At 52.3% G+C, this 25,764-nt stretch overlaps 1 protein-coding gene across 2 annotated transcripts; it reads left to right on the forward strand.

The window, feature by feature from the left end:
• The first annotated feature begins 10,915 nt into the window (after nt 1-10,915).
• On the forward strand, nt 10,916-19,462 carry Calm3 (calmodulin 3). 2 transcript variants are annotated; one of them, XM_045133924.1, is made up of 6 exons: nt 10,916-10,969; nt 15,198-15,228; nt 17,168-17,311; nt 17,389-17,495; nt 17,684-17,819; nt 17,920-19,462. In XM_045133924.1, exons 1-6 carry the CDS (start codon nt 10,967-10,969, stop codon nt 17,946-17,948), a joined length of 450 nt encoding a protein of 149 aa, XP_044989859.1. In that variant the 5' UTR covers nt 10,916-10,966; the 3' UTR covers nt 17,949-19,462. The 2 variants fall into 2 exon arrangements, with proteins under 2 accessions (XP_044989859.1, XP_044989858.1); XM_045133923.1 differs by lacking the exon at nt 10,916-10,969 and adding an exon at nt 13,781-13,798.
• The last annotated feature ends 6,302 nt before the right edge of the window (nt 19,463-25,764 follow it).

A 25,764-nucleotide genomic window follows, 5' to 3' on the forward strand; every position in this document is an offset into this window, starting at 1 on the left:
TCCTACCTCTGCCTCCCGAGTACTGGGATTAAAGAAGTGCGCCACGACGCCCCGCAGAGATTTAATCTTAAAAGTGTAAAAATAGCCAGGTGTGGTGACACACCCTTCTTCGAAAAAAAAAAAGAAAGAAAAGAAAAGCAAACATGGTGAAAGTTAGAGCTGGGCACGGTCACCCATACTTGTAAATCCCAGCACTTACTTGGGAGACTGAAGATGGTCAGGAGTTCAAGATCATCCTAGGCTATACAGAGTTCAAGGCTACCCTGGAGTCAAGGGCTCAGTGAGGAAGTGCATTTTCTGCACAACGAGGGCCCCAGGGGCCCTGAGACTGTCCCAGTTCAAATCTCCAGATCCCACTGAAGACAGGTGGGTGTGGCCACACGCTTGCAGAACCCCAAGCATCGTAGAGGTCTGCAAGCTCTGGAATTAGTCAAAGGAGAGTCCAGCTCCAAACCAGACCAAGTGGAAGAGGGATGGAATGCTTCACCCCGTGTTCCATTACGGCCTCCCCAGGTGAGTGATCCCTGCCACAGGCAAGCAGAGGGAACGCTGCCAGGGTACATACACGAACACAGGACACACACACACACACACACACACACACACACACATGCAAAAATCAAATAATAAAGTAAGAGTTAAAAGCCTGGGCTTCAAGTGAGTGCAAATGCATCCTGGGATAAGGAAACCCTGTCCCAAACAAAATGAATATTCTAGGCAAGATGGTGCTCATGAATAACCCCAGCACTCTGGAGAGAAAGCAGAAGGGTCAGAAGTTCAAGGTCAGCCTCAGCTACCTAGTGAGGCAAAGGCCAGCCTGCACTGCATGAAGCCCTAGCTCAAGACAACCATCACCTGAGGCAGGAAGAGTGATGTGAGTTCCAGGGCAGCCTGAGGTAAAGTGAGACCCAACGTCAAAAAAATAGAAAAACGCCGGACGTGGTGGCGCACGCCTTTAATCCCAGAACTTGGGAGGCAGAGGTGGGAGGATCGCCGTAAATTCGAGGCCGCCCTGATACTCCATACTGAATTCCAGGTCAGCCTGAGCTAGAGTGAGACCCCACCTCAAAAAAAAAGTGGGGGCTGGGCATGGTGGCGCACGCCTTTAATCCCAGCACTTGGGAGGCAGAGTAGGATGATCACCATGAGTTCGAGACCACCCTGAGACTACATAGTGAATTCCAGGGCAGCCGGGGTCAGAGTGAAATCCTCCCTAGAAAAACAAAAAATTAAAATTAAAATAAATAAAGACAGTGCTTGGGAGGATAACTGAGATAAAAGTCTCGTGTGGCTAGGCTCCACCACCTTGCCATGTCACCACCTGAAAAGGCCGGCGATTCTGATTGGTTGTCTGCCTCTGGTTGCCATGGTGGCGCTCATCATCTTTGTCATTGAAAGGAATACGTGCTTGTGGGTTTTCTCTCTTTAAGTCATCAGAGTCGTTGGCACTAGGCTCCCCCAAATTGCAGTAAAGACCAAGACCCTTGTTTTTTGTTTGGTTGGTTGATTTTCGACGTAGGGTCTCTAGCCCAGGCTGACCTGGAATTCACTATGTAGTCTCAGGGTGGCTTCGAACTCACGGCGAACCTCCTGCCTCTGCCTTCCGAGTGCTGGGATTAAAGAAGTGCGCCACCACGCCAGACTTAGTTCTTTTTGTTGTTGTTGTTGTTGTTTTGTTTAGTTTTGTTTTTTCACGACGAGGAGACTGAATCTTTTGCGTACATCTCCACAGCAGGCGGGGATGCAGTTAGCATCCTCCCCGGAGCGCCCTCTGGTGGGAACCGAAATAACAGACCAGCAGGCTGGTGCCCCTAAAAACCCACATCCTCTCGTGATGGGCCAGCTGCCCCCACCCACCTCGCCAGGTCCAAGCCAGACGTCCCTGGAGAGTCCGCAGAATGCCAGAAGACCCCCTGCTTCCCTCGGCCACATTAATGGACTTTAATTTGGTTCCAAATAGTGTGTGTCCTGGGCTTAGAGAGATGGCTTAGCAGTTAGGGCACTTGCCTACAAAGGCAAAGGACCCAGGTTCGATTCTCCAGGACACCTGTAAGCCAGATGCACAAGGTGGAGGATGCGTCTGGAGTTTGTTTTCAGTGACTGGAGGTCCTAGCACACCTATTTTCTCCGTCTCTCTCCCTCCCTCTCTCTCTCTCTCTCTCTCTCTGCCTATTTCTCTCTCACAAATAACTAAATACAAACAAGATATTCAAATATTGTGGGTCCTCCTTGCTCTCATCCTCACCACAACCCCATCAAGAGTTTTCAACAAAGAGACAGGCTGAAGAGATGGTTTAGCACTTAAGGCACTTGCCTGCAAAGCCCAAGGACCCAGGTTTGATCTCCAGTGTCAGTATAAAGCGTGTGGAGTTTGTCTGCAGTGGCCAGGAGACCCTGGTGTGCCCATTCTTGCTGTCTGCTTCTCTCCCTTTCTCTCTATCATAAATAAATAAATAAATAGTCAGGCGTGGTGGTACATGCCTTTGATCCCAGCACTCAGGAGGCAGAGGTAGGAGGATAGCTGTGAGTTCAAGGCCACCCTGAGACTACAGAGTGAATTCCAGCCTGAGCTAGACCGAGACTCTCCCTTGAAAAACCATAATAATAATAATAATAATAATAATAATGAATAAATAAATAAATAGTAGGAGAATCACCATGAGTTCAAGGCCACACTGAGACTACATAGTGAATTCCAGGTCAGCCTGAGCTAGAGTGAGACCCTACCTCGAAAAACAACAACAAAAATGTGTGTGTGTATAATATTTTTGAAACTTTATTTTCTATTGACAAATGCCATAATTGTAAACAATATCCCATGGAAATTCCCTCCCTTCCCCCACTTTCTGCTTTGAAACTCCATTCTCCATCATGTCCCCTCCCTGTCTCAATCAGTCTCTCTTTTTATTTTGATGTCATGATCTTTTCTTCCTATTATGAGGGTCTTGTGTAGGTAGCGTCAGGCACTGTGAGGTCATGGATGTCCAGGCCATTTTGTGTCTGGAGGAGCACGTTGTAAGGAGTTCTGCCCTTCCTGTGGCTCCTACACTCTTTCTGCCACCTCTTCTGCAATGGATCCTGAGCCTTGGAAAGTGCGATAGAGGTGTCTCAGTGCTGAGCACTCCTCTGTCACTTCTCAGCACCATGATGCCTTCTGAGTCACCCAAAGTCACTGCCATCTGAAAAGAGAACTTCTCTAACCAAAAGGGAAAGTAGTGAAAAAAGTAGGCTCATTTGGCCTGTCTGCCCAAATTTCAGGCTTGCCGTGTCCACTGTTCAGCATCTTCACTGGTGATTTCTCTCTCCCATTGAACTGCATGCAGAATGGCTTCTTCCAGCTTTCTGTCAGCTGGTCTACATGGAGGAGGTTATCACCTCAGTTCCAGCAGGATTTCTCAGTGGCCTTGCAGCCCAAGTATGTGGAGTCTTCAGCAATAGGGTCTTACCATCTATTCCTGGTAGGAAACTAAGGGCCTTGGCAATGACCTGTAATGTTTTGGGGGCATCAGGAACCTCCCTGGCCAACAACTCACTGGAAGGTATTCCATCCCTGGCACTGAAAATTTTTTAGTAACAATCTATGGCTTCTGGGTGTTCCATTGTCCAAAAAAAGTAGGTTTCCATATGACGTATTTATATCCTTTTAGATTTTGTTTTTTACTTATTTTATTATTTATTTGAGAGCGACAGACACAGAGAGAAAGACAGATAGAGGGAGAGAGAGAGAATGGGCGCGCCAGGGCTTCCAGCCTCTGCAAACGAACTCCAGACGCGTGTGCCCCCTTGTACATCTGGCTAACGTGGGACCTGGGGAACCGAGCCTTGAACCGGGGTCCTTAGGCTTCACAGGCAAGCACTTAACCGCCAAGCCATCTCTCCAGCCCTCCTCTTAGATTTTGATTAGCCCTCCCTCCACCTTTCCTTTACTCAATCCCTTCCCCTGACCTCACTTGGGCCTTTTCACCCCCATTAGTCTGTTCTACTTACACATGTCTTTAAAATGATCAGGAAAGTCCAAAACAGCGCCATCAGCTGGGCACTAAGAGTTCAAAACATGAGCCTGTGAGGAAACTTTCATATTCAAACCATGGCTTGTACAAGGTTCACAGAGACAGAATGTAGATTAGAGGTTAGTAAGGACTGGGAGAGGGGAGAGTGGGAACAGCTTATCATGGGTAAAAAGTTTCTTTTGGAGCTGATAAAAACACTCTAAAAGCCAGGTGTGGTGACTCACGCCTTTAGTCCCAGCACTGGAGTTCAAGGCCACCCTGAGATTACATAGTGAATTCCAGGTCAGCATGGGTTAGAGTGAGACACTATCTTGAAAAACTAAAAAAAAAAGAAAAAGAAAAATCACAAGGTGGTGACCTTGGTATGACTCAGAAGTCGCCATGATGCTGAGAAGTGACAGAGGAGAGCTCAGCATTGAAATATCTCTATCACACTTCCCAAGGCTCAGGGTCTAATGCAGAAGAGGTGGCAGAAAGAATGTAAAAACCAAAGGAAGGTAGGACTCCTTACAACGTGCTCCTCCAGACACAAAATGGCCTGGATATCCATGACCTCACAGTGCCTGACACTCCCTACACAAGACCATCATAATAGGAGGAAGAGATGATGACATCAAAATAAAAGAGAGGGCTAGAGAGATGGCTTAGCAGTTAAGGCATTTGCCTGCAAAGCCAAAGGACCCAGGTTCAATTCCCCAGGACCCACGTTAGCCAGATGCAAAAGGTGGCACATGCATCTGGAGTTCATTGGCAGTGGCTGGAGGCCCTGGCACTCCCATTCTCTCTCTCTCTTTCTCTCCTTACATATTTCTGTATCTCTCTAAAATAAATAAAAATAAAATATTTTTTAAAATAATAAGAATAATCTGGGCGTGGTGGTGCATGCCTTTAATCCTAGCACTGGGGAGGCAGAGGTAGGAGGATCGCCGTGAGTTTGAGGCCAGCCTGAGACTACATAGTGAATTCCAGGTCAGCCTGGGCTAGACTGAGACGAAAAAACAGAAAGAAAAAAAAAAAAAAACTTTAACAAAGAACTCTTCTTTTTGGAGACAGGACCTCATCCATGTAGCCCAGGCTGGCCTTGACTTTCTCATCCTCCTGCCTCTGCCTCCTAAGTACTGTGGTGAGATGACAAAGGTTCCCCACTATGTCTGACATTTTTTCCCAAAAATTAATTAATTAATTAATACTGTTTTTTTTTTTTTTTCTTTTTTGGTTAGATCTTTAAAAACAAAGCAAGCTCCAAAATCAGTAAAGGGACTGTCTCAAGAAACGCATGGATGGGCACTGGAGGGGGGACACCTGACGTTTTCCTCTGACCTCTGCCTGTGCATGCCACAGGGCCACACACGTATGCACACACATGCCTACATGAAACATCACACCACACATAGAACACACATGCAAAAATAAAAAAGATAGGTAGGAGCCGGGCGTGGTGGCACATGCCTTTAACCCCAGCACTCCAGAGGCAGAGAGGGGAGGATTGCGGTGAGTTCGAGGCCACCCTGAGACTACACAGTGAATTCCAGGTCAGCCTGGGCTAGAGTGAGACCCTCCCTCGGGGGGTGGGGGGTAAGATAGGCAGGGCTGGAGAAATGGTTTAGCAGTTAAGGCACTTGCCTGCAAAGCCAAAGGACCCAGGTTCCATTTCCCAGGACCCATGTAAGCCAGATGCACAAGGTGGTGGATGTGTCCGGACTTTGGTTGCAGTGGCTGGAGGCCCTGGCATGGCATGCCCATTCTCTCTCTCTCTCTGTGTAGCAGACAGCTTCAGGTGGCTGGGGTGAACCTCCAGACCAGACACAGTTTATGGGAATAAGAAAGGATTTACTTGAAGCTTACAGATCCAGGGGAAGTTTCATAATGGCAGAACAAGTTGGGCCCTCTTTCACAGACCCAAGCAGGGAGAGAAAATCTATCACCACCACCACACCCAGCACAAAGCAGGAACTCCACCCAAAGCTCAAGCTCTCTGCATTATCTTTGGGCTGGAATTCCCCAAACACACCCTAGGGCTGGACTCTAGGATCCACCTCCAGTCAGGCTGCTGGAGATCCAAATTACAAGCTTTTAATAAACTGCTGAATTGGGCTGGAGAGTTGGCTTAGCGGTTAAGGTGTTTGCCTGCAAAGCCAAAGGATCCTGGTTCAGTTCTCCAGGACCCATGTAAGTCAGATGCACAAGGGGGCGCATGCATCTGGAGTTCGTTTGCAGTGGCTGGCGCACGCCTTTAATCCCAGAATTTGGGAGGCAGAGCTAAGTGTTAGGTCAGGACAAAATGGAGTCACTGAGGACAGCAGGAGGGCAACAGAGACCCAGGGAAGTGGGTCATCCGCATTCCTCAAGGAACCACAGCCATCATCCCTTCCTTGCCTAACAATGCCCAGGTCTGGGTTTCCTGTCCCCTTATCTCTCAGGATAGCAGGTTACTGTTCTGGTGTTATATCCTGGCTATCTTAGATCTCCCCTAAAGAAACCTTGTTTATTTGTTTGTTTGTTTGTTTGTTTTTAACTTCGCCTTTCCTCATCTTCCTCCAACTAAGGAGCTCTATATAGCCACTGTCTGTGATCCCAAACTGACTGCTCCGCTCCTGAGAGTCAGTCCTGGCAGTTAGTGTTTTCCCCCAATAAAAAATGTTTGCCTTCTTTGTGCTCCCCGTGGTCTTGGTCACTCCTGAGTCTTCCATCTTACATCTGGGAGGTTGCTTGGGGAATGTGGATGACCCACTTCCTAATGTCCATGTCGTCTCCCCGCCTGCTGTCCTCGGTGGTGACTCTGTTTTGTCCTGACCTAACAGTAGGAGGATCGCCGCTGGGGAGATGGCTTGTCTAGAAAAGTGCTTGCCTTGCAAGCATGGTGACCTGAGGTCGATCCCAAGTACACATATAAAGAAATAAACACATACAACGTGCTCCCTCCAGACAGAGAATGGCCTGGATATCCACGGCCTCACAGTGCCTGACACTACCTGCACAAGACCATCATAAGAGGAAAAGATCATGACGTCAAAAGTAAAAAAGAGGGCTGGAGAGATGGCTTAGCGGTTAAGCGCTTGCCTGTGAAGCCTAAGGACCCCGGTTTGAGGCTCGGTTCCCCAGGTCCCACGTTAGCCAGATGCACAAGGGGGCGCACGCGTCTGGAGTTTGTTTGCAGAGGCTGGAAGCCCTGGCGCGCCCATTCTCTCTCTCTCCCTCTATCTGTCTTTCTCTCTGTGTCTGTCGCTCTCAAATAAATAAATAAATAATTAAAAAAAAAAAAAAAAGTAAAAAAGAGACTGATTGAGGTGGGGAGGGGATATAATGGAGAATGGAGTTTCAAAGGGGAAAGTGGGGGGGGGGGAGGGTATTACTACAGGGTATTTTTTATAATCATAGAAGTTGTTAATAAAAATTTGGCAAAAATTAAAAAAATAAAAAATAATTTAAGAAAAGAAAGAAAGAAGGGCTGGAGAGATGGCGCAGTGGTTAAGGTGCTGCCTGAAGAGCCTAAGAATCTTGAACTTTCCATCCTCCTAATCTCAAACAAAATGAACAAAAACACTACATTAGGGCTGGGCGTGGTGGCGCACGCCTTTAATCCCAGCACTGGGGAGGCAGAGGTAGGAGGATCACCGTGAGTTCAAGGCCACCCTGAGACTACAGAGTTAATTCCAGGTCAGCCTGGACCAGAGTGAGACCCTACCTCAAAAAAAGCAAAAAAAAACAAAACAAAACACTACATTACCTTTGAAAAGTTTAAGCCAAAAGATGAATATTATTATCACTTCTACATTTTGGGCTAGATTTAAGTCTGGAGGCCTCCAAAACTGTGAAGAAAGTTAGTAAATAGTCTTTTATTTATTTTATTTTTATTTATTTATTTTGGTTTTTCGAGGTAGGTCTCAATCTAGTGTAGGCTGACCTAAAATTCACTACGTAGTCTCATTGTAGCCTTGAACTTTTGGCGATCCTCCTACCTACGCCTCCTCTGAGTGCTGGGATTAAAGGTGTGCAGCACCACGCCCAGCTTGGAAAATACAGTCTTTTATTGTTATAACTATAATAGTAATTATTTTTTAAATATTTTATTTCCATTTATTTGAGAGAAGAGAAAGAGAATGAATGGGTGTGCCAGGACCTCCAGCAGCTGCAAACAAACTCCACGTTTGTTCCACCTTGTGTGTCTGGCTTACATGGGTACTGGGGAATCAAACCTGGGTCCTTTGGCTTTGCAAGCAAGCACCTTAATTGCCGAGCCATCTCTCCAGCCCTACTTATTCTTATATGTGTGTGTGTGTACATTTGCAAACTGAAAAAGAGAATGAATGGTCCCACCACAGCCTTTTGCCACTGCAAACGAACTCTGGATACATGCCCCACTTTGTGCGTCTGGCTTAATGTGGGTACTGGTGAATTCAACCCAGTCAGCAAGCTGTGTACAGAAGTGCCTCTAACCACTGGTCTGTTCTCCCCAGTCTTTTTATTTTATTTCTTACTTTTATTTATTTGTGAGCAGAGGAGGATGGAAAAGAAACAGGTGTGCTAGGGCTTCTTGACATTTAAAATGAATTCCAAATGCATGTGCCACTTTGTGCATCTGTTTTACTTAGATACTGGAACCTGGGCTAATGGGCTATGCAAACAAGAGCTTAAAGCAGAATTTAAGAGTGCAGGATTTAGCCTCAGGATGGAGCTCAGTTGATAGAGTGCTTTCTGAGATTGCACAAAGCCCTGAAACCGATCCCCAGAACCACATAAACTGGGCACAATGCAACACCCGTCATCCCAGCATTTGAGAGATGGAGGCCAGAGGATCAGACGTTCAAGTTCCTCCTTGGCTACACAGCGAGTTTGAAGGAAGCCTGAAATTCCAATATTCAATGTGGGCTGCATAATGAGACTATCTCTTAAAAAAAGAAAACCCTGGGCTGGAGGGATGGCTTAGCGGTTCAGGCAATTGCCTGCAAAACCAAAGGACCCAGGTTCGACTACCCAGGACTCATGTAAGCCAGATGCACAAGGGGGTGCATGCATCTGGAATTTATTTGCAGTAGCTGAAGGCCCTGGCACACCCATTCTCTCTCTACCTGCCTATTTCTGTATCTCTCTCTCTCAAATAAACAAGTAAGTAATATTATATATAAAAAGAAAACCCTATGTAATAAGAATTCTTGCATGATGTGATACAGCTGACCTCAAGAACACCCCCTAAGACAGAAGGATTTCTCAGACTGAAGGAATGGCTCAGTGGTTAAAGGAGCTTGCTTGCAAAACCTGATGGCCTGAGTTCTGGGTTCAGTTCCACAGTATCCACCTAAAGCCAGATCCACAAAGTTCCTTATGCATCCAGAGCTTATTTGCAAGGGCAGAAGGCCCTGGTGGGCTGGTGGGCCTATTCTTTCTCTTTCTCTCTTTCCTTTCAAATTAAAAAAAAAAAAAATCTTTTATTTTTTTTTATTATTTTTTTTTAATCTGGAGAGATGCTTAAGAGGTTAAGGCACTTACCTGAAAAGCCTAAGGACCCAGGTTTGATTCCCCAGAACCTATGTAAGCTAGCTGCACATAGTGGTGCATACATCTGGAGTTCGTTTACAGTGAGTAGAGGACCTGGACTGCCCATTCTCTCTCTCATAAATAAATAAATAAATATTTTTAATGTTTTTATTTTTTTGGTTTTCTGAGGTAGGTCTCACTAATCCAGGCTGACCTGTAATTCACTATGTAGTCTCAGAGTGGCCTTGAACTCACGGCGATCCTCTAACCTCTGCCTCCCAAGTGCTGGGATTAAAGGCGTCTGCCATCACGCCCAGCTAATAAATATTTTAAAAAGATGCTTAAAAATTATTTAAATGAGAAAAAGAGGTAGGCCATTAGCGGTTAGGACGCTTGCCTGAGAAGTCTAAGGACCCAGGTTGCGCTCTCCAGATCCCACGTAAGCCAGACGCACAAAGGTCAGGCAAGCTCAAGTTCGCACATGCCCACTAGGTGGCGCATGGGTCTGGAGTTCGATTTCAGTGGCTGAGGCCCTGGTGCGTCAATTCCCGGTCTCTCTCAACGATTCCCTCCCCTCCACGCCACACACATTCGGCCCAGAGGGCCTAGAGCGCAGGGTTTGGAGTAGAGGGCGGAACCTTAAGCGAGGGGCGGAACTTTGAAGACTTAGCCATTGCCCGGAGCCCGGACAGGGGCGGGGCTTCCAGACCCGGGGAGGGAGGGGACCATGGACTAAACCATCTTGCATTTGTCAGAGGGGAGAGACGAGAAAGTCCTTCTGCACCCTTCTCAGCCCCCTGCCCCTCCCAAAGTGCATTAGCATCTCCAGGAAGCGTCCATTTCACTCTCTGACCCCTTAATGCCTCACAGCTCCACGGACCCACACGTCCCGTCCCTCCCCGACACCCCCGCGCGGTGGCTCGCCCCAGTTTGACGCATTGCAGGGACGGGCGGACCAATAGGCGCCGCGCTCTCATTTCCGCCGCGCGGCTGGCCCAATAGCGGAGCGGCTCACAGAGGGACGCATCACGCGTTCGTGTGGCGGAGTGCCCCTCCGCCGGAGGCGCGTGTGCGGTCGGGGGAGGCGGGTGGTGAGAAGGAAAGCGGATGGAACGGGGCGGAAGAGCGCGTCGTCAGGAAGGAGTCCCGCGGCGGGAGCGCGCGTGCGCGTGCGAGATGCCCGGCCGCAAATCGCCCGCGGGGCCCTGGGGGGGGGTCGCTGGCGGCAGGCGGGGAGCGAGGGCGCGGAGGGATCTGTGGGAGGAGCCGCAGTGCGGCGGCACGGCGCGGGGCGGGGCCGGGGCGGGGCGCGCGCGGCGGCCGTAGGGGGAGCGGTGGGGGCGGGCGGCGGCGGCGGCGCGCGCTGCGGGCAGTGAGCGTGGAGGCGCGGGCGCGCGGCGGAGCTCGAGCTGCTGCAGCTGCTGCCGCCGCCGCAGGAACCTAACCTCGATCCCCGCGCTCCGGACACCCCGTGCCTCGCCATGGTGAGTGCGGCCGAAGGTGGAGCGCGGGGAGGACCTGCGGGGGGCTGAGAGGACCACCCCTCCCCGCGGCAGGGCGGAATGTGGGGGAGTGGGTACCCGGGCCCCGCCGAGAGGCTGTGGATCCCTCTGGGGATACTTAAACCAAGAGCGGGACGTGAGGGTCCCCAAAAGGAGACATCGGGAGTTCCCTAGCAGACTTTAGCACCAGATGGAGTGTTGTTTCCATCCCCCCCCAAGTGGACCCCTTAAGAGGAGCATTGGGACCTCCTCCAAAGGCGGCTTTGGATCTAAAACGGGGCGTGTGGGCTCGGAATTGGGTTGCTTAGATCCATCCCCACCCCGAGTGGAGCAAACTATGCAACCTCGGGCCCGGCAGGAGTGCTATGATGTAGCCCTGATGAAGGCTTTGGGTTCTGGGAGGATGCAGGAGTTTGCCCCTGGGAGGGTAGCCTAGCAAGCGGGACCTGGCGTGGAGAAGTGGCCGGCTGTGCTTTTCTGGGGGATGAGGGAGTCAGAGGAGAGAATTAAAAAGATGGGGGGGGGTCCCAGGTCACTTGTGCACTTGAGTGTCTTGTGGGAAGAGAGGTCTCCAAAGACCAGCATTGCAGGGGAAGAGGAGGGGGTGGCCAGGTGCAGGTAGAGGTGAGGCAGAAGCCCTGGGTGGGTGGCAGCCGAGGTTAGAGGATGGTTTGTATGGAGCCTTCGAGAACCCAGAGGGATCGGGGTCGCGGAGGTGGTTTAAGAAGCTGGCAATTTTGTCAGGAGTGACAGAACGCGAGGGGCCTGCCAGGTGAAGCATTTAGGGGGGTTCCCAGGTTACTGGTGGGTTAAGGCCGTTGAACTAGGAAGAGATTGGGGGCGGGGATGGTTGCTGAGGAGTGTTTTGTTTGGGTCTGTGAAAAACAAAAAAACTGAGTTTCCAAGGTGAAGTGTGGTGGGAGGTGAGATTAAAGGGTGCCTGGGGACAGGATGGAGGAGAGGAATGAGTAGAAGCCGAAAGTGGGCCTAGGTTGGGAAGGTGGGTGTGGGTAACCCCTGCCAGTCTCCATGGGAAGGGTTGAGACACAAAGGCGATTCAGTCTGGGTGGGGAGTGGGCTGTGGGCTGCGGAGGCCCCAGGGCATGGCTGCGCCAGCCAGCTCCCTTCCCCGGAGAGAATGGGGCTTGCTGAAAAGCACCAGGGAGCAGGTGGGCGGAGTTTTTCCGGGGCCCTTATTGCGCACTGAAGCCACTTGAAATGGCAGTGGGGTCAAAGTTTTGAATACATCAAATGGGCCAGCTTGCTTAAGCGGGGCAGCCTTGCCCCCTCGCTGTCTCTTTCAGACCTGGAGAGCTGGCTTTACCAACCAGGGTGTAGATTCTGCCCTGGTCTCCAGCGCCTTCTGCTGCTTCTCACTGTGCCAAATGACAGTGCAGTACAGTACACGTGTGGCGTCAGTGACAATCGGATGCCTTTCCTCATCTCATCTCTTGGGGGGGTGGGGGCTGAGGAAATTGCCCAGAGAGGACCTGTTAGGGGCCCACCCACTTGTTCCTTCCAGGGCCCTCGCTGGATTCCCACTGTTAGGGCAGCAGGCTGGTTCTTCCCTCATCCTGCCACCCACCTCAGCCCCAGCCCCCCAGGCTCAGCCCGGGGAACCGTGTGCAGCGGCACCGGGGCTGGCAAGGCTGCGGAGGACAGGCAGGCGCCGCTGTGTATCAGATCTCATACTTGCTGACACAGACCTGAGCGCTCGCTCCTCCCGCCACCACCATGTCCCCCACCGGACATTGCTGGAGGAACCCTACAGAACTGGCAGCTGCCACATCTCCCCCTGCTACCTCCACCTCCAGAGGAGGGTCAGGCTGTGCCCTGACCAGTTTCTCTGTTTGTAATGAGCAAGGTATGGGAGGGACATGTCCCTGGGAGCTGGCCTTGGAATCTGGCCTGAGCTCTGGCTCCTCCTTGGCGCGGGTAAGGGGCCCTGGCCTTGGTTTCTCAGCTCATCTAACACTGCTCCCTGGCACTGGCTGGGGCTGTGGTAAGGCAGAGCTATAACCCCCCTTTCCTCCCCACCCCCAAGACACTGCTGCTAGTCCAATCCCTCCTTTCAATGCAGGCTAAGGAGACAAGTGGGGATATTCTGGAGGCAGTGTGAGGTGAAAGCTTAGGAGACACTTCCCGAGTCATCAGCTTTCCCCACCAGCAGCCATGCGTTGGAATCTGTGGCCCGCAAAGGGCCTCTCCTTGCCTGAGCTGGGGAGAGAGCTCTGAGATGTCCGGGAGAGCGTGTGCCCAGCCCTCCGTGCAGAGCCACGCCTGTTTGCAGCACAGTGCCTCGCGCAGCTTCCAGCTCTTTGGGGGGGGGGGAGGCAGACACTGGCCTTGAGAGCCACCCTGCAACCTGTCACCGCCTGCTTGCACTGGGTACCTGTCTAGCCTCTGGGTACCTGTCGTGCAGAGAGCTTCTTGTGGAGTGGCACTGCTTTCCCCTGCTAGGCCAGGGAGAAAATGGAAAGCAGATGGACGCTCCTCTGGGCTCCGCTGCCCCTCCCCCAGGCCTGGCTGCCTCGGTAACCAGAAGCCCATCCTCTTCCCCCTTTCCGGAGAGGGGAGGGCAGGGCAGCGTGTCCTCAGGTGTCAGGAACAAGGGGTGGGTCCCGGCGCCTTTTTCTACAGTAGCCATTGGGCACCATGTGGAAGGAGGACTTCCTGGCCCTGGCCATCCGCCATCCGTAGGCACTGAGGAGCCCACCACCTTGAGTCATTTGCAGTGGCAGTGGGAGAGGCATCCCTTTGGCCTCCAAACCTTCCCTTTGGATTTTGAACTTTTCAGAAGGTGTATTTATGGTAATGGCCTTCTCTACCTACTTCCTTCTCTCCTATCCATCCATTCCCCCCCCCTCCCGTCCCCATTCCCATTATTTTGAGTCCCCTCATACTGTCTGTATGGGGCTTGAGCTCGAGTTCTTCCTCAAGATCAAACAACATACACGCATATGACGCGTGCGTGTGCCTGTGTATTGTGTGTGTGTGTGTGTGTGTGTGTGTGTGTGTGTGTGTACCAGGGCAGGGGTAGGGGTAGTCCGAGGTTTGGTCCTAACCTCTGATGAAGCTCTAGCGCCCCCAGGAGAATGATATACAAGCATACTGTAGTTGTTTCTAGGGCTTCTGAGCCCAAGGCCAGAACCTTCTTAGACGTGGTGCCCCCTGCCCTAAAACGAGAAGCAAGGAAGCAGTCGTCTGGATCCAGAGTGGCCCAGGGATGGTGGGGACTTCTTGGCAGGAAACACAGAAACTAGGAAAGTAGGTCTTGTCGCTGGAATCCAGCCTCCATTTCATTCTTCCTCTACCACCCCCCAAATTCCCAGCTCTCCTGTGTAGCAAGAGGTGGACCCGGTGTCCCCTCTGCCCTATCCCGCATGCAGGAAAGGCTGCCTGCCACCACTGGCCAGGCTTCGTGTGGCCTGGGCCTGAAAGGGTTAAAAACTGCAGCGCCCGGTCCCTGGCCGCAACTGCTGCCTGCTGCAGTCTCTCTGCATTTGTCTCTCCTGCCCCAGAGATACAGCCACACCGGGCAGTGCCCGCCCTGCGCTCAGAGGGCTAGAACAGCCACTTGGGCCACAGCTTCTTTTAGGCACTCGAGCACTTGGGAGGCACCAACCAGTTAAAACAGTTTCTGCCACATGGGACCACCCTACCTGGGCTTGGGCACCTCCGAATAGATGACACAGAAACTAGCAAAGATGGCCCCAGCCATCCTTGTGGTGCACACCTTAATCCCAGTACTTGGGAGGCTGAGATAGGAGGATTGCCATGAATTTGACGTCAGTCTTAAAAAAAAAAAAAAAAAGCCCCAGACAGCCTTCCTCTGCCCTACCTAAGGACTGGCCTGTTTCGGTCTGGAGCCTCCTAGAGCTTCTTTGATGAGGCCTCTGAGGCCATCACAGTGAGGCATCTGTGTCGTGCTGTGCCGGTCCACACAGGTGTCTGGGCAGGGGCTGGAGAAGCGTTGAACCTGGTCTTACCTATGAGGCTGTGTGCCTCCTCAGCCTACATTGTATAGGCTTGGGCTTCAGACCCACCCTCGTACCCTGTTTTGTGAGTCCCACATCCCCAGGCCCCAGCTGTGGCACACCCTGCAGGAATGCCATGTGGAACTGGCTCGGCACAGGGCTGGGTGGAGTAAGGAGGGCACATCCAGGGCAGGCGTGCAGCCAGTGACTAACTGTCCTTCTTGCTCTTCCAGGCTGACCAGCTGACTGAAGAGCAGATCGCAGGTGAGTGAGCTCGCCACCCTCTCACCTTGTTCCTACCCTGCCTCCGTGTCCCCAGAGAGCACCCACATTTGAAAACATGAACGTGTATGCCCACATCATTTCATGCCAGGCCTGTGGCCGGAATGTCAGTGCAGGTGCCTAAGAGCTCACCAGGGCCCCACTACACCCACCCCGCAGCCCGACAGCCCCTTGCCCCTCTCCTGGCCGTGGCTCTCTTGGGATTTTGAGAGGAGCCACTGCAGGACAACTCCAGCGCTCCCTCCGGGCTCCAGCCATCTAGACGGAGGGCCTGCCCCCGCCTCTACCTCTGAGCTTGCTGGCTTTCCGTACTGCTTCTCTGCATTCTCCTCCTCTGGGAGTGCTCCCAGCCCTGCCCCTGGGTGGCTCCTCCTCCAGGGCCAGGCCTCGGGACCCTGACTCAGAGGCAACCCCTTAGCTCCCCGTGGGCCTGTCTCCCAGGCCACCTCTCACTGGAAGTCAGTTCCTAGAGTCTGGCAAGAGTTGGCTTTGTTGCTCTCTGCCCTTTCCTCAGTGCCTGGAGCATAGGCACTCCAGAAATTCTTTCCATCTAAACAATGAGTAAACAGTCATGTGCCTCCTGTAAGGGAAAAGAAATCCTGGACTCCATGCAATTCATTTTCCTAGCTGCTCCCACGAGTCCCAAGAAGGCCGGCCAGATGTGGAGCCATCACGCGGCAGAATATCTGCGCCCCCCTCCTCCCTGCCCGGACCATGCTCCCGAGAGTCACCGGCTGATTCTTGGTTTATTTCTAACCACTGGCAGCGCAAAGTAGACCAGAAAGGGCGCCTAGCTCGGCAGCGTGCTTGAGCCCAGCTCTTCCTGCTGTGTGACCAGGGCTAAGAGCGCAGTCTGTACAGCCGGGGCGGCCATAGTGGATTCAGCTTAATACCTGCTCCCTGTCCGCCAGCAGTCACACTGGCCCTGGGTGGGTGGAGACCCACCAAGGAAAGCCAAAAGAGCAGCCTTGTTGTTTACTGGTCTTGAGCTTAGGGACCATGTGACTGCTCCCTGCTGCCCCCTGGCCTGTCCCCAGCAGCAAGGCCTCATTCCGGGAGCTGACAGCCTCCCTAGGGAGGCTTGGGCCATTTCCCCAGGGCCCAGAAGAGCTCCAGTCACAGCTGTGCAGCAGTGTGGCCCTCCTGCTCCACCTTCCACGCCCACCTACCCCAGCCCTCCTGCGACACACACCCCACTTGTCATCCTGTCCCTATTAGCAAACTGTCCACCACCACCTCCAAGCCCAGCACCAACACCCTCTGGGAACAGGCTGCCAGGCATCTGTTCTCAGAGGGTTTGGGGGTGGGGAGCTCTGGGTGCCAGAGTGGGCCCAGTGGGAAGGCAGGGCCCAGCTGCGGCCTTCTCACTCAGCACCACGCTCCTCATCCTCCTAGCTTGGCAGCCATCCCCTTGACTCTCATCGCTTCCCAACCCCACACGCCATTCTTCCATCACCTGTGCTCTGCTGCCAACCACCCCCTCACATCACCACCCCACAGGCTCAGATCCTCTGGAAGTGCATAGCACCCACAGCTGGGGGCTGGCCCAGCAGAAGGCAGGCATGCCACAGTTCCTCTTCCGGCTGACCAGAGGCATTCTGCAGCCTCTCTTTCCCTCCTATGAGTTAACCTTGGCAGTGAGCATCAGATGGAGGCTTCTCTTGGCACTCCTCCACCCCAGCACCTTGGCCCATTGCATCATTTGAGGGAGAGGCCAAAGGCAAGGGACCAAGAGGAGATGGAGCCCCGTCAGAGGACAGCCGGCAGGCCAGCTTCCTCAGCTAGCTGGGCCACAGCGGTGGCTTTGTGTGCTGTGGAGAAGAGACTGAAGGAAGGCAGGGAGTCCTCAGCACTAGGAGAAGAGGAAAAGTGTCCCTAACCTGAGGTCACCTGACTCTGTCTCATTCCCTCCCTCCCCCAGAGTTCAAGGAGGCCTTCTCCCTCTTTGACAAGGACGGAGATGGCACCATTACCACCAAGGAGTTGGGGACCGTGATGAGATCACTGGGACAGAACCCCACCGAGGCCGAGCTGCAGGACATGATCAATGAGGTGGATGCTGACGGTGAGTCTTCAGAGAAGGCCAGTGGCCAGGGTATCCAGTGCTGGGGCTCTGGGGTCACACTCCCTCTCCCCATCCAGGGAATGGGACCATTGACTTCCCAGAGTTCCTGACCATGATGGCCAGAAAGATGAAGGATACAGACAGCGAGGAGGAGATCCGAGAGGCGTTCCGCGTCTTTGACAAGGTGAGTAACCCTTTCCACTGAGGCCGGAGCCATCACTTCCAGAAACTGCATCCCAGTGCCGGTCCATCCTCTTTGAACCCTCGGGCTTCCTTAGCTTTGCTCACTAGTGAGGGAGGTAATGATCCGTGTCCACTGCCGCTCTCCCACCAGGGGAAGCTGAGTGACAAGCCTTTGTCCCCACCCCCCAGGACGGGAATGGCTATATCAGCGCTGCTGAGCTGCGCCACGTCATGACGAACCTGGGGGAGAAACTGACCGATGAAGAGGTGGACGAGATGATCCGAGAAGCAGACATTGATGGCGACGGCCAGGTCAATTATGAAGGTGAGCCATGCCAGCCAGGCCTTGTTTGTGGCCCTGGTGCTGGGAGGGCCACATGAGCTAAGTCGGCTGGTGGCCTCAACGCCTCTGTTTCTCTCGGCAGAGTTTGTACAGATGATGACCGCAAAGTGAAGGCCCGGGCAGCTGGTGATGCCCGTTCTCCTGATCTCTCCTCGCGCGCGCTCTCCTCTCTCCAACACTCCCCTGCGTACCCCGGTTCTAGCAAACACCAATTGATTGACTGAGAATCTGATAAAGCAACAAAAGATTGTCCCAAGCTGCATGACTGCTCTTTCTCCCCCTTCCTGCCTCTCCCTCCACACCCTCATCGCTTCCTTTTGCCTCCCAACTTCCATTCACACCTTCCAGGCCTGATGCATTCATAACATGAAACCTACTCCTCTGGGAGGCCTCTGCCCTCCTCCCCCAGCCCGGGTGGCTCTCCCCCCGTTTCAGTTTGTTTCCTTTTGTTTGTCCTTTGGGTGCTGGGGTGGCTGCCAGCCCTGTCCTGGACCTGTGGGGAGGGGAGCAAGCCCTCGCCCGGGCAGAGGAGCATGCCCTCCGCCGTTGCATGCAACCAGCCCCGTGATTCCATGTGCAAACCCAGCAGCCTGTGGGGTGGGGTGCCAGGGAGGACGTTCAGGAAAGACTGACAGTCAAGGAAGTGTGGCAGTGACTGGATGTGGCCCAGGAGGGGAGCAAGGGGCAGGAAAAACTTGGAAGCTGGCATGCTTGTCACTTGAGGGGACACACAGAGCAGAACTCCAGTCCTACTGGCCCTGCTCTGAAACCATCTGGCTGGCTTTCCAAGGCCGGGCACAGTGGAGGTGGGGGCTCTCATTGGCCACCTCTGCCGCTCGTGCTTGCCCGTGTCTCTCCAGTGATCTCTGCTGTTCTGTAAATACCTGGTGCTAACATCCCATGCCGCTCCCCATGGCCCGGCCGGCTGGCCACCCAGCCCAGGGCTGTCTAGGAATGGATATGGGAATGGTCGCCATGTAATGTGCTGGTGATCCTTTTTCCCCCACCCTTTATGCCCCTCAAAACTTTTCATTTTGTCCCAAACATGCCGGGCCAGCTGACGGGTGGGGAGAGGGGAGACAGACCCCACCACACTCACGAGAACCAACCTGCAATAAACACTCGTGTGGGCCACCGCGCAGAGGGCACCTGTTGCCCCTCTGGTGACTTGGCACCACTTCCTCCCCTCGCGCTGCCTCTGCCCTCACCCTGGCTGCCCCATTCCCCAGCGGAGAGCATGATCCGCGCCCTCGCTTCTGCTGACTCGCCTCTGGGACATGTCGGTCAGTCAACGTGGGCAGTTCAGTCTGGGTCCGCTTCCTCTCTCTGTTTTCATCCGGCCCCCCCAGGTTGATAAGAGGCTTTTCCTGGGACCTGCCCAGCTTTGAGACTCTTCTCCACCCCCTGGCACCAGCCTCAAGGGAGGTAGGGACAGGTCAAAGTGGGAGACCCAGCCAAGAGCCGAGGGCAAGGGCAGGTAGGCGTGAGGCTGTGGATGTTGCAGAATGTTTTGTTTTTGTTTTTTGTTTTATTTTGTTTTTTAAACCGGGCAATATTGTGTTCAGTTCAAGCTGTGAAGAAAAATATATATCAATGTTTTCCAATAAAATACAGTGACTACCTGACTGGACTGTTCCTGTGTCGTGAGTCAGCTCCTCGGTCACTGAGGACGGTAGGGTGTTGTGCTGGCCTCTCTGGTGGTCGGCTCTGCGCCTGTGCTTATGGGGGGGCGTGTGCAGGGGGTGTTAGCCACACAGGTCGGTGAGGACAGAAGGCAGACACAGCACACTAGAAGAGCATCAGTAGGATTCAGGGCAAGTGCCAGCCCTGATCTGAGCCCCACGGGTGAGCCAGTACCTTTAGACAAGTGCTGCAGCCAGAGGGAAGTGCGTGTGTGCCCGAGACTCTCCTGGGGCAGGAGAGCAGCACACGGGCCTGAAAAGCGGTGAGGGGGTGCAGAGGGTGAGCAGGCCTGTGGTGGGTCGCTGTCAGTGGCTTTCATGCATCTGTCCCTGGATCGGGCAATCTAAGCAGCCAGGCTGGGACACACCTGTTCCTGTGTGTACAGGAAGGCTGGGACTTGAGGTCGGCTTGTAAGCGCAGACTAGTGGTGAACCAGGAAACGTTCACCGTGCCTAGTGGGATGTGGAGAAGGAAGGCCTCTGTCTGCTGAAGTTGTACTGAAGGGATGTGTGAGAACCCGGGGGCCCTTTCTCAAAGGAAGTGCCTCCCGTATAAAGCCTAGGGCCTCTCTTTCAGAGACTCCTCAAGTGAGGGTGAGCACCATGGCCTCAGGAGGGTGTTAGGGCAAACATCCTATCCCAGCATAGGAGGCCAAGGCAGAAGGATTAGGACTTCAAGGTCAAACCCAGGTATATAGTGAATTGAGGCCAGCCTGGGTTGTATGAGAACCTAGCTGAAAAAGGGATGCTGGAGAAATGGCTTAGCTTTAGATCAAGCCTTGGCCTTAGGTTAAGGTGCTTTCCTGCTTAAGGACCCATGTTCTGCTCTCCAGATCCCATATTAGCCAGATGCACAAAGGGGAGGCAAGTGCAAAGTTGCATATGCCCACTAGGTGGCGCAGGCTTCTGGCGTTCAGTTGTAGCTGAGGTCCTGGTGTGCCACTTCTCTCTCTCTCACTCATTCTCTAAGATAAAGATAAAACAGTTTTAAAGGGGGCTGGAGAGATGGCCCAGTGGTTAAAGGCACTTGTAAATCCTGATGATTCTGTTCCCCATACTCATGTAAAGCCAGATACACAAAGTGGCACGTGCATCTATAGTTTGCAGGCAGGATGCCCTGGCACACCCATTCTCATTCATTTTTTTTCCTCTCTCAATAAACAAACAAAAATAGGTCTTTCACTTGGAGTTCTTCCCACTCACTGAGGGATGGGTCAGGTGTGGGCAGACCAGCATGAGGGCCAGAGAGTTCCCACTCCCACACGCCCCCTCACCAGGCAGGGCAGGAGCCACCAGGTAGGTGCTCCCTCAGGACCTTCCTGTGGCCAGAGGTCAGGCCTCAGCTGGCTCAGTAGCTGTTTTATCAGATGGAGGCCTGTAGGCTCTTGCCTGCCACCTGATTGGTGGGCATTTGTACCACAGTAGGACAGAAGGCTGTGAACTGGGATTCAGTGCCTGCGGCCTCAGGCAGAAAACGTCCCGGACTTGTCTGTTGGGGCTCACGGGAAAGGCACAAAGTGACAGCGCCTGGACAAGCTGTGGGCAGGACAACGGTTGCCCGCACTCGGGGCGCACCGGCTGGGAAGCGCCAGGTGCGTGGGGAGACATGCTGCTTCCAGGCCTCTGCACCCGTGGCCTCGGCAGAGGGCAAAGTGGCCATGCCACTGGGGGCCCTTGGGCCTTGGGGTTGAACAGTAGGAAGTGGTGACCAGATCCAAGCCGGAAAGGGGCCGCCACCACTCCTACTGGCGACTGGAGCCGTGATTTGACTTCCCCAGAGGCCCCGGCTAACCACCCTACAAAGTAGAGAATAATGATCTACTTTGTGGCTTTAGGTCCTTCAGGTCAGGTGGACTGCAGTGAGAATTCAACCCTGCCTGTGTGATGGGCATGCAGTGGCAGGTCAGCTCTCAGAGTGAAGGGCTGATGCACAGGCTCTTCGAAGAGCCTGACCAGTCAGACCCCCGCCCTGGCTGGAATCCCAGATGCCAGGCCTGTAACCACAGCATCCCCTGCCTAAGTGTTTCTACTGCTTTTCCCCTAGGGCCCTATGTTTGGGAAGACTTTTGCTCCTAGGTAGGCCACATAATTAAATAATCATGACTTCCATCTTCCGTTCTTTATGAATCAAAGACATACCTAGCACTCAGCTTCTAATGGCCACGGTCAGCAGTGGGGGCTGTCCGCTGCAGCTCCAGGCCAAGGAGTGACTGCTTGTCAACTGTGCTCAGCCCAGGCTCACAGATGTGGGCCAGCCCTCAGGCGGCCCCTGCATGTCTAGAGAGAGTCCAGCCGAGGCCCAGGCTCTCCCTGTTTCCCACTAGTAGACAGCTAGTGAAGCTAAACCATTTCTAAGTGTCACTCTCAATATGGCCAGCAGGTGGGGCCATGAGAACAGAAGGGCAAGTCAGTGGCAGCTTCCTGGACCATGATGTGGTGTCTGTGTGTGGGGTTAGGTTTTCGCTTGGTTTTCAGTGCTGTCGATGGACCCCTGGACCTTATACATGCTAGACAGGTGCTCTACCTCTGAGCCACGCCCCAGCCCCTCACTATGGACCTAGACAAGTGCTCTGCCTCTGAGCCATGCCCCCAGCCCCTCACTGTGGATTCTAGACAAGTGCTCTATCTCTGAGCCATGCCCCCAGCCCCTCACTGTGGATCCTAGACAAGTGCTCTACCTCTGAGCCACGCCCCCAGCCCCTCACTGTGGATCTAGACAAGTGCTCCACCTCTGAGCCACGCCCCCAGCCCCTCACTGTGGACTCTAGACAAGTGCTCTATCTCTGAGCCACGCCCCCAGCCCCTCACTGGATTCTAGACAAGTGCTCTCTCTACCTCTGAGCCACACCCACAGCCCCTCACTGTGGAGACAAGTGTTCTACCTCTGAGCCACACTCCAAGTCTTCCTTATCTCCTCACTGGTTGAACCTAGGCAAAGACTACCACTATGCTAAATCTCCTGCCTTAGTATTTTTCTTTTTTGTTTTTTAATATTTTTAAATTTGTTATTTATTTGAGAGAGAAAGGGAGAATGGACATGCCAGGGCTTCCAGCCATTGCAAACAAACTCCAGACACATGTGTCACCTTGTACATCCAGCCTATGTGGGTCCTAAGAAATTGAACCTGGGTCCTTTGGTTTTGCAGGCAAAATCTTTATCCACTAAGCCCTCTCTCCACTCCAGCTTCATTATTTTTCAAGACAGGATCTCATGTAGCCCAAGCTAGCTCCCAATTTGTGGCAATGCTTCTGCTTGACCTCCCAAGTCTTGAGATTAGAGATGGGTGCCATCATGTCCATCTCTTTCTAATTTTAATTATTTGGTGGTATATTTTAAGGTAGGGTCTCACTCTAGCCCAGGCTGAACTGGAATTCACCATGCAGTCAGTCTCAGGGTGGTCTTGGACTCGTGGTAATCCTCCTATCTCTACCTCCCAAGTGTTGGGATTTAAGGTGTGTACCACCACATCTGGCTTGTTTTAATTTAATTTATTTTATTTTTTTGTTTTTCAAGGTAGGGTCATGATCTAGCCCAGGCTGACCTGGAATTCACTATGTAGTATCAGGGTGGCCTTGAACTCACGACTACCCTCCTACCTCTACCTCCCGAGGTCTGGAATTAAAGGTGTGGTGGGCCACCATGCCTGATCTTTTTTTTTTTTTTTTTTTTGAGAGAGAGAGAGAGTGATAAAATGGGCACACCAGAACCTTTCAGCCACTGTGAATGAATTCCAGATGTGTGCGCCCTCTTGTGTACATGTGAGACATTGCATGCTTGCATCACTGCATCTGGCTACATGGGACCTGGAGATTTGAATATGCATGCTTATTAGGCTTTGCAGGCAAGCGCCTTAACCGCTAAGCCATCTCTCCAGCCCCTGACCTTTTTTTCTTTCTTTCTTTTTTTTTTTCAAGGTAGGGTCTCACTTTAGTTTTGGCTCACCTGGAATTCACTACATAGTCTCAGGGTGGCCTCAAACTCACAGTGATCCTCCTACCTCTGCCTCCCAAGGACTAGGAATTTTTTTTTTAATTTATCTATTTGCAAGAGGATGTCAGGACCTATTGCTACTGTAAATGAACTATAGACACAAGTGCCACTTTGTACATCTGGCTTTTTGTGGGTATTGGGGAATCGAAACTGGAATGTCAGGGTTTACAAGCAAGTGCCTTTAACTATTGAGCTATCTCCCCAGTCCCCATCATGTCTACCTTCTCTGTCTATTTCAGTCCCATCTGTGTGTGTCAGCCCTGGTAGGAGGCAGACCCTTTGTAGGCAGCCCTTTCTTGAACCCTGCCCCACATGGTAGCAGTTTCCTGTACTGGTCCCATGCCTTCTTGGTACAACCGTTTCCTGTAACACATGTTGATATGATTATGCAGTCGTCGCCCTGCTGGGTTGTGAGCAAAGTAGGTTCAAGGCTGTGCCAGTTATTGCTACATCCCCAGCAGACATCAGCCTCCAGCCCACAGCAGGCTCGAGGGAAAGTACAATAGATTAACAACATAGCAGAAGCCAGAGAAGCAAGCCAGGCATTGGACGCCAGTCAGAACTTAAAATCATAACAAAAATACTTCTCTCTGCTCAGCCCATGTCCTTCCAGCCTGTGCCTCCTTCAAGAAATGCCCCCGGGGCTGGAGAGATGGCTTAGCGGTTGAGCGCTTGCCTGTGAAGCCTAAGGACCCCGGTTCGAGGCTCGGTTCCCCAGGTCCCACGTTAACCAGATGCACAAGGGGGCTCACACGTCTGGAGTTCGTTTGCAGAGGCTGGAAGCCCTGGTGCGCCCATTCTCTCTCTCTCCCTCTATCTGTCTTTCTCTCTGTGTCTGTCGCTCTCAAATAAATAAATAAATAAAAATTTTTTAAAAATGCCCCCTGCCACACACACACACTGTTTCCCATCTGCACACACCCATCACACACATGTACAGCTCATAGGAGGCTCTTCTGCCTCATTTCCTTGAAACAGGGTCTCTTACTGAAACCTAAGCTCAGTCATTTTGGGGGCTGAGCAGGGAACCCCAGTGATCCTCTTGTCTCTGCCCCTCTCTGGGCTAGCGCTACATGTGTGAATGGCCATGCTCAGATTTTTCTTATTTATTTATTTATTTTATTTATTTGCCAGAGAAAGAGAGAGAGAATGGGCACGCCAGGGCCTCTAGTCACTGCAAATGAACTCCAGACACGGTGCACCCCCTTGTGCATCTGGCTAAAGTGGGTTCTGGGGAATCGAACCTGGCTCCTTAGGCTTGGCAGGCCAACGCCTCAACCACTACATGCTCAGATTTTTGCATGGTGCTGAGATCGAACTCAGGTCCTCACACTTGAACAGCAAGTGCTCTTAGCTGCTGAGCCGTCCATCCCCCCATGCCTCCACCTTTTAGTTATATGGAGAGATAGCTTAGTGGTTAAGGTGTTTGCCTGCAGAGCCTAAGGACACAGGTTCAATTCTGCAGGACCCACATAAACCGGATGTACAGGGTGGTGCATGCATCCTTTGCAGTGGCCAGAGGCCGAGGCGCACCTATTTTCTCTTTCACTCTATCTGCCTCTTTCTCTCCCCTCCTCTCTCAAACAAATTAATTAAATATTTAAAATATGTGATTTTTTTTGAGGTTGGGTCTTGCTCTAGCTCAGGCTGACTTGGAATTCACTATGTAGTCTCAGGGCGGCCTTGAACTTACAGTGATCCTCTTACCTCTGCCTCCCGAGTGCCGGGATTAAAGGCATATGCCACTACACCCAGCTTATTTATTTTAAAAAAAAAATTTTTTTTTTTTGCTTTGTTTTATTTTTCTTGGTTTTTTGTTTTTCTAGGTAGGGTCACACTCTAGCTCAGGCTGATCTAGAATTCACTATGTAGTCTCAGGGTGGACTCAAACTCTTGGCTATCCTCCTTTCTCTGCCTCCTGAGTGCTGGGATTAAAGATGTGCAGCACCATGCCCAGTTTATTTAAATTTTATAATTTATTATTTATTTGAGAGAGGAAGCAGTAGGTGAGAGAATGGGCACTCCAGGGCCTCTAGCCACTGCAAACAAACTCCAGATGCGTGCAATACCTTGAGCATCTGGTTTACATGGATGCTAGGAAATCTAACCTAGGTCCTTGGGCTTTTCAGGCAAGTGCCTTAACAACTAAGCCATTTCTTTTTTGTTGTTGTTTTGTTTGTTTGTTTTGCTTTTCGAGGTAGGATTTCACTCTAGCCAAGGCTGACCTGGAATTCACTCTGTGATCTCAGGGTAG

The sequence above is a fragment of the Jaculus jaculus genome, chromosome 14, assembly GCF_020740685.1.
Source record: "Jaculus jaculus isolate mJacJac1 chromosome 14, mJacJac1.mat.Y.cur, whole genome shotgun sequence".
NCBI lineage: Eukaryota > Metazoa > Chordata > Mammalia > Rodentia > Dipodidae > Jaculus > Jaculus jaculus.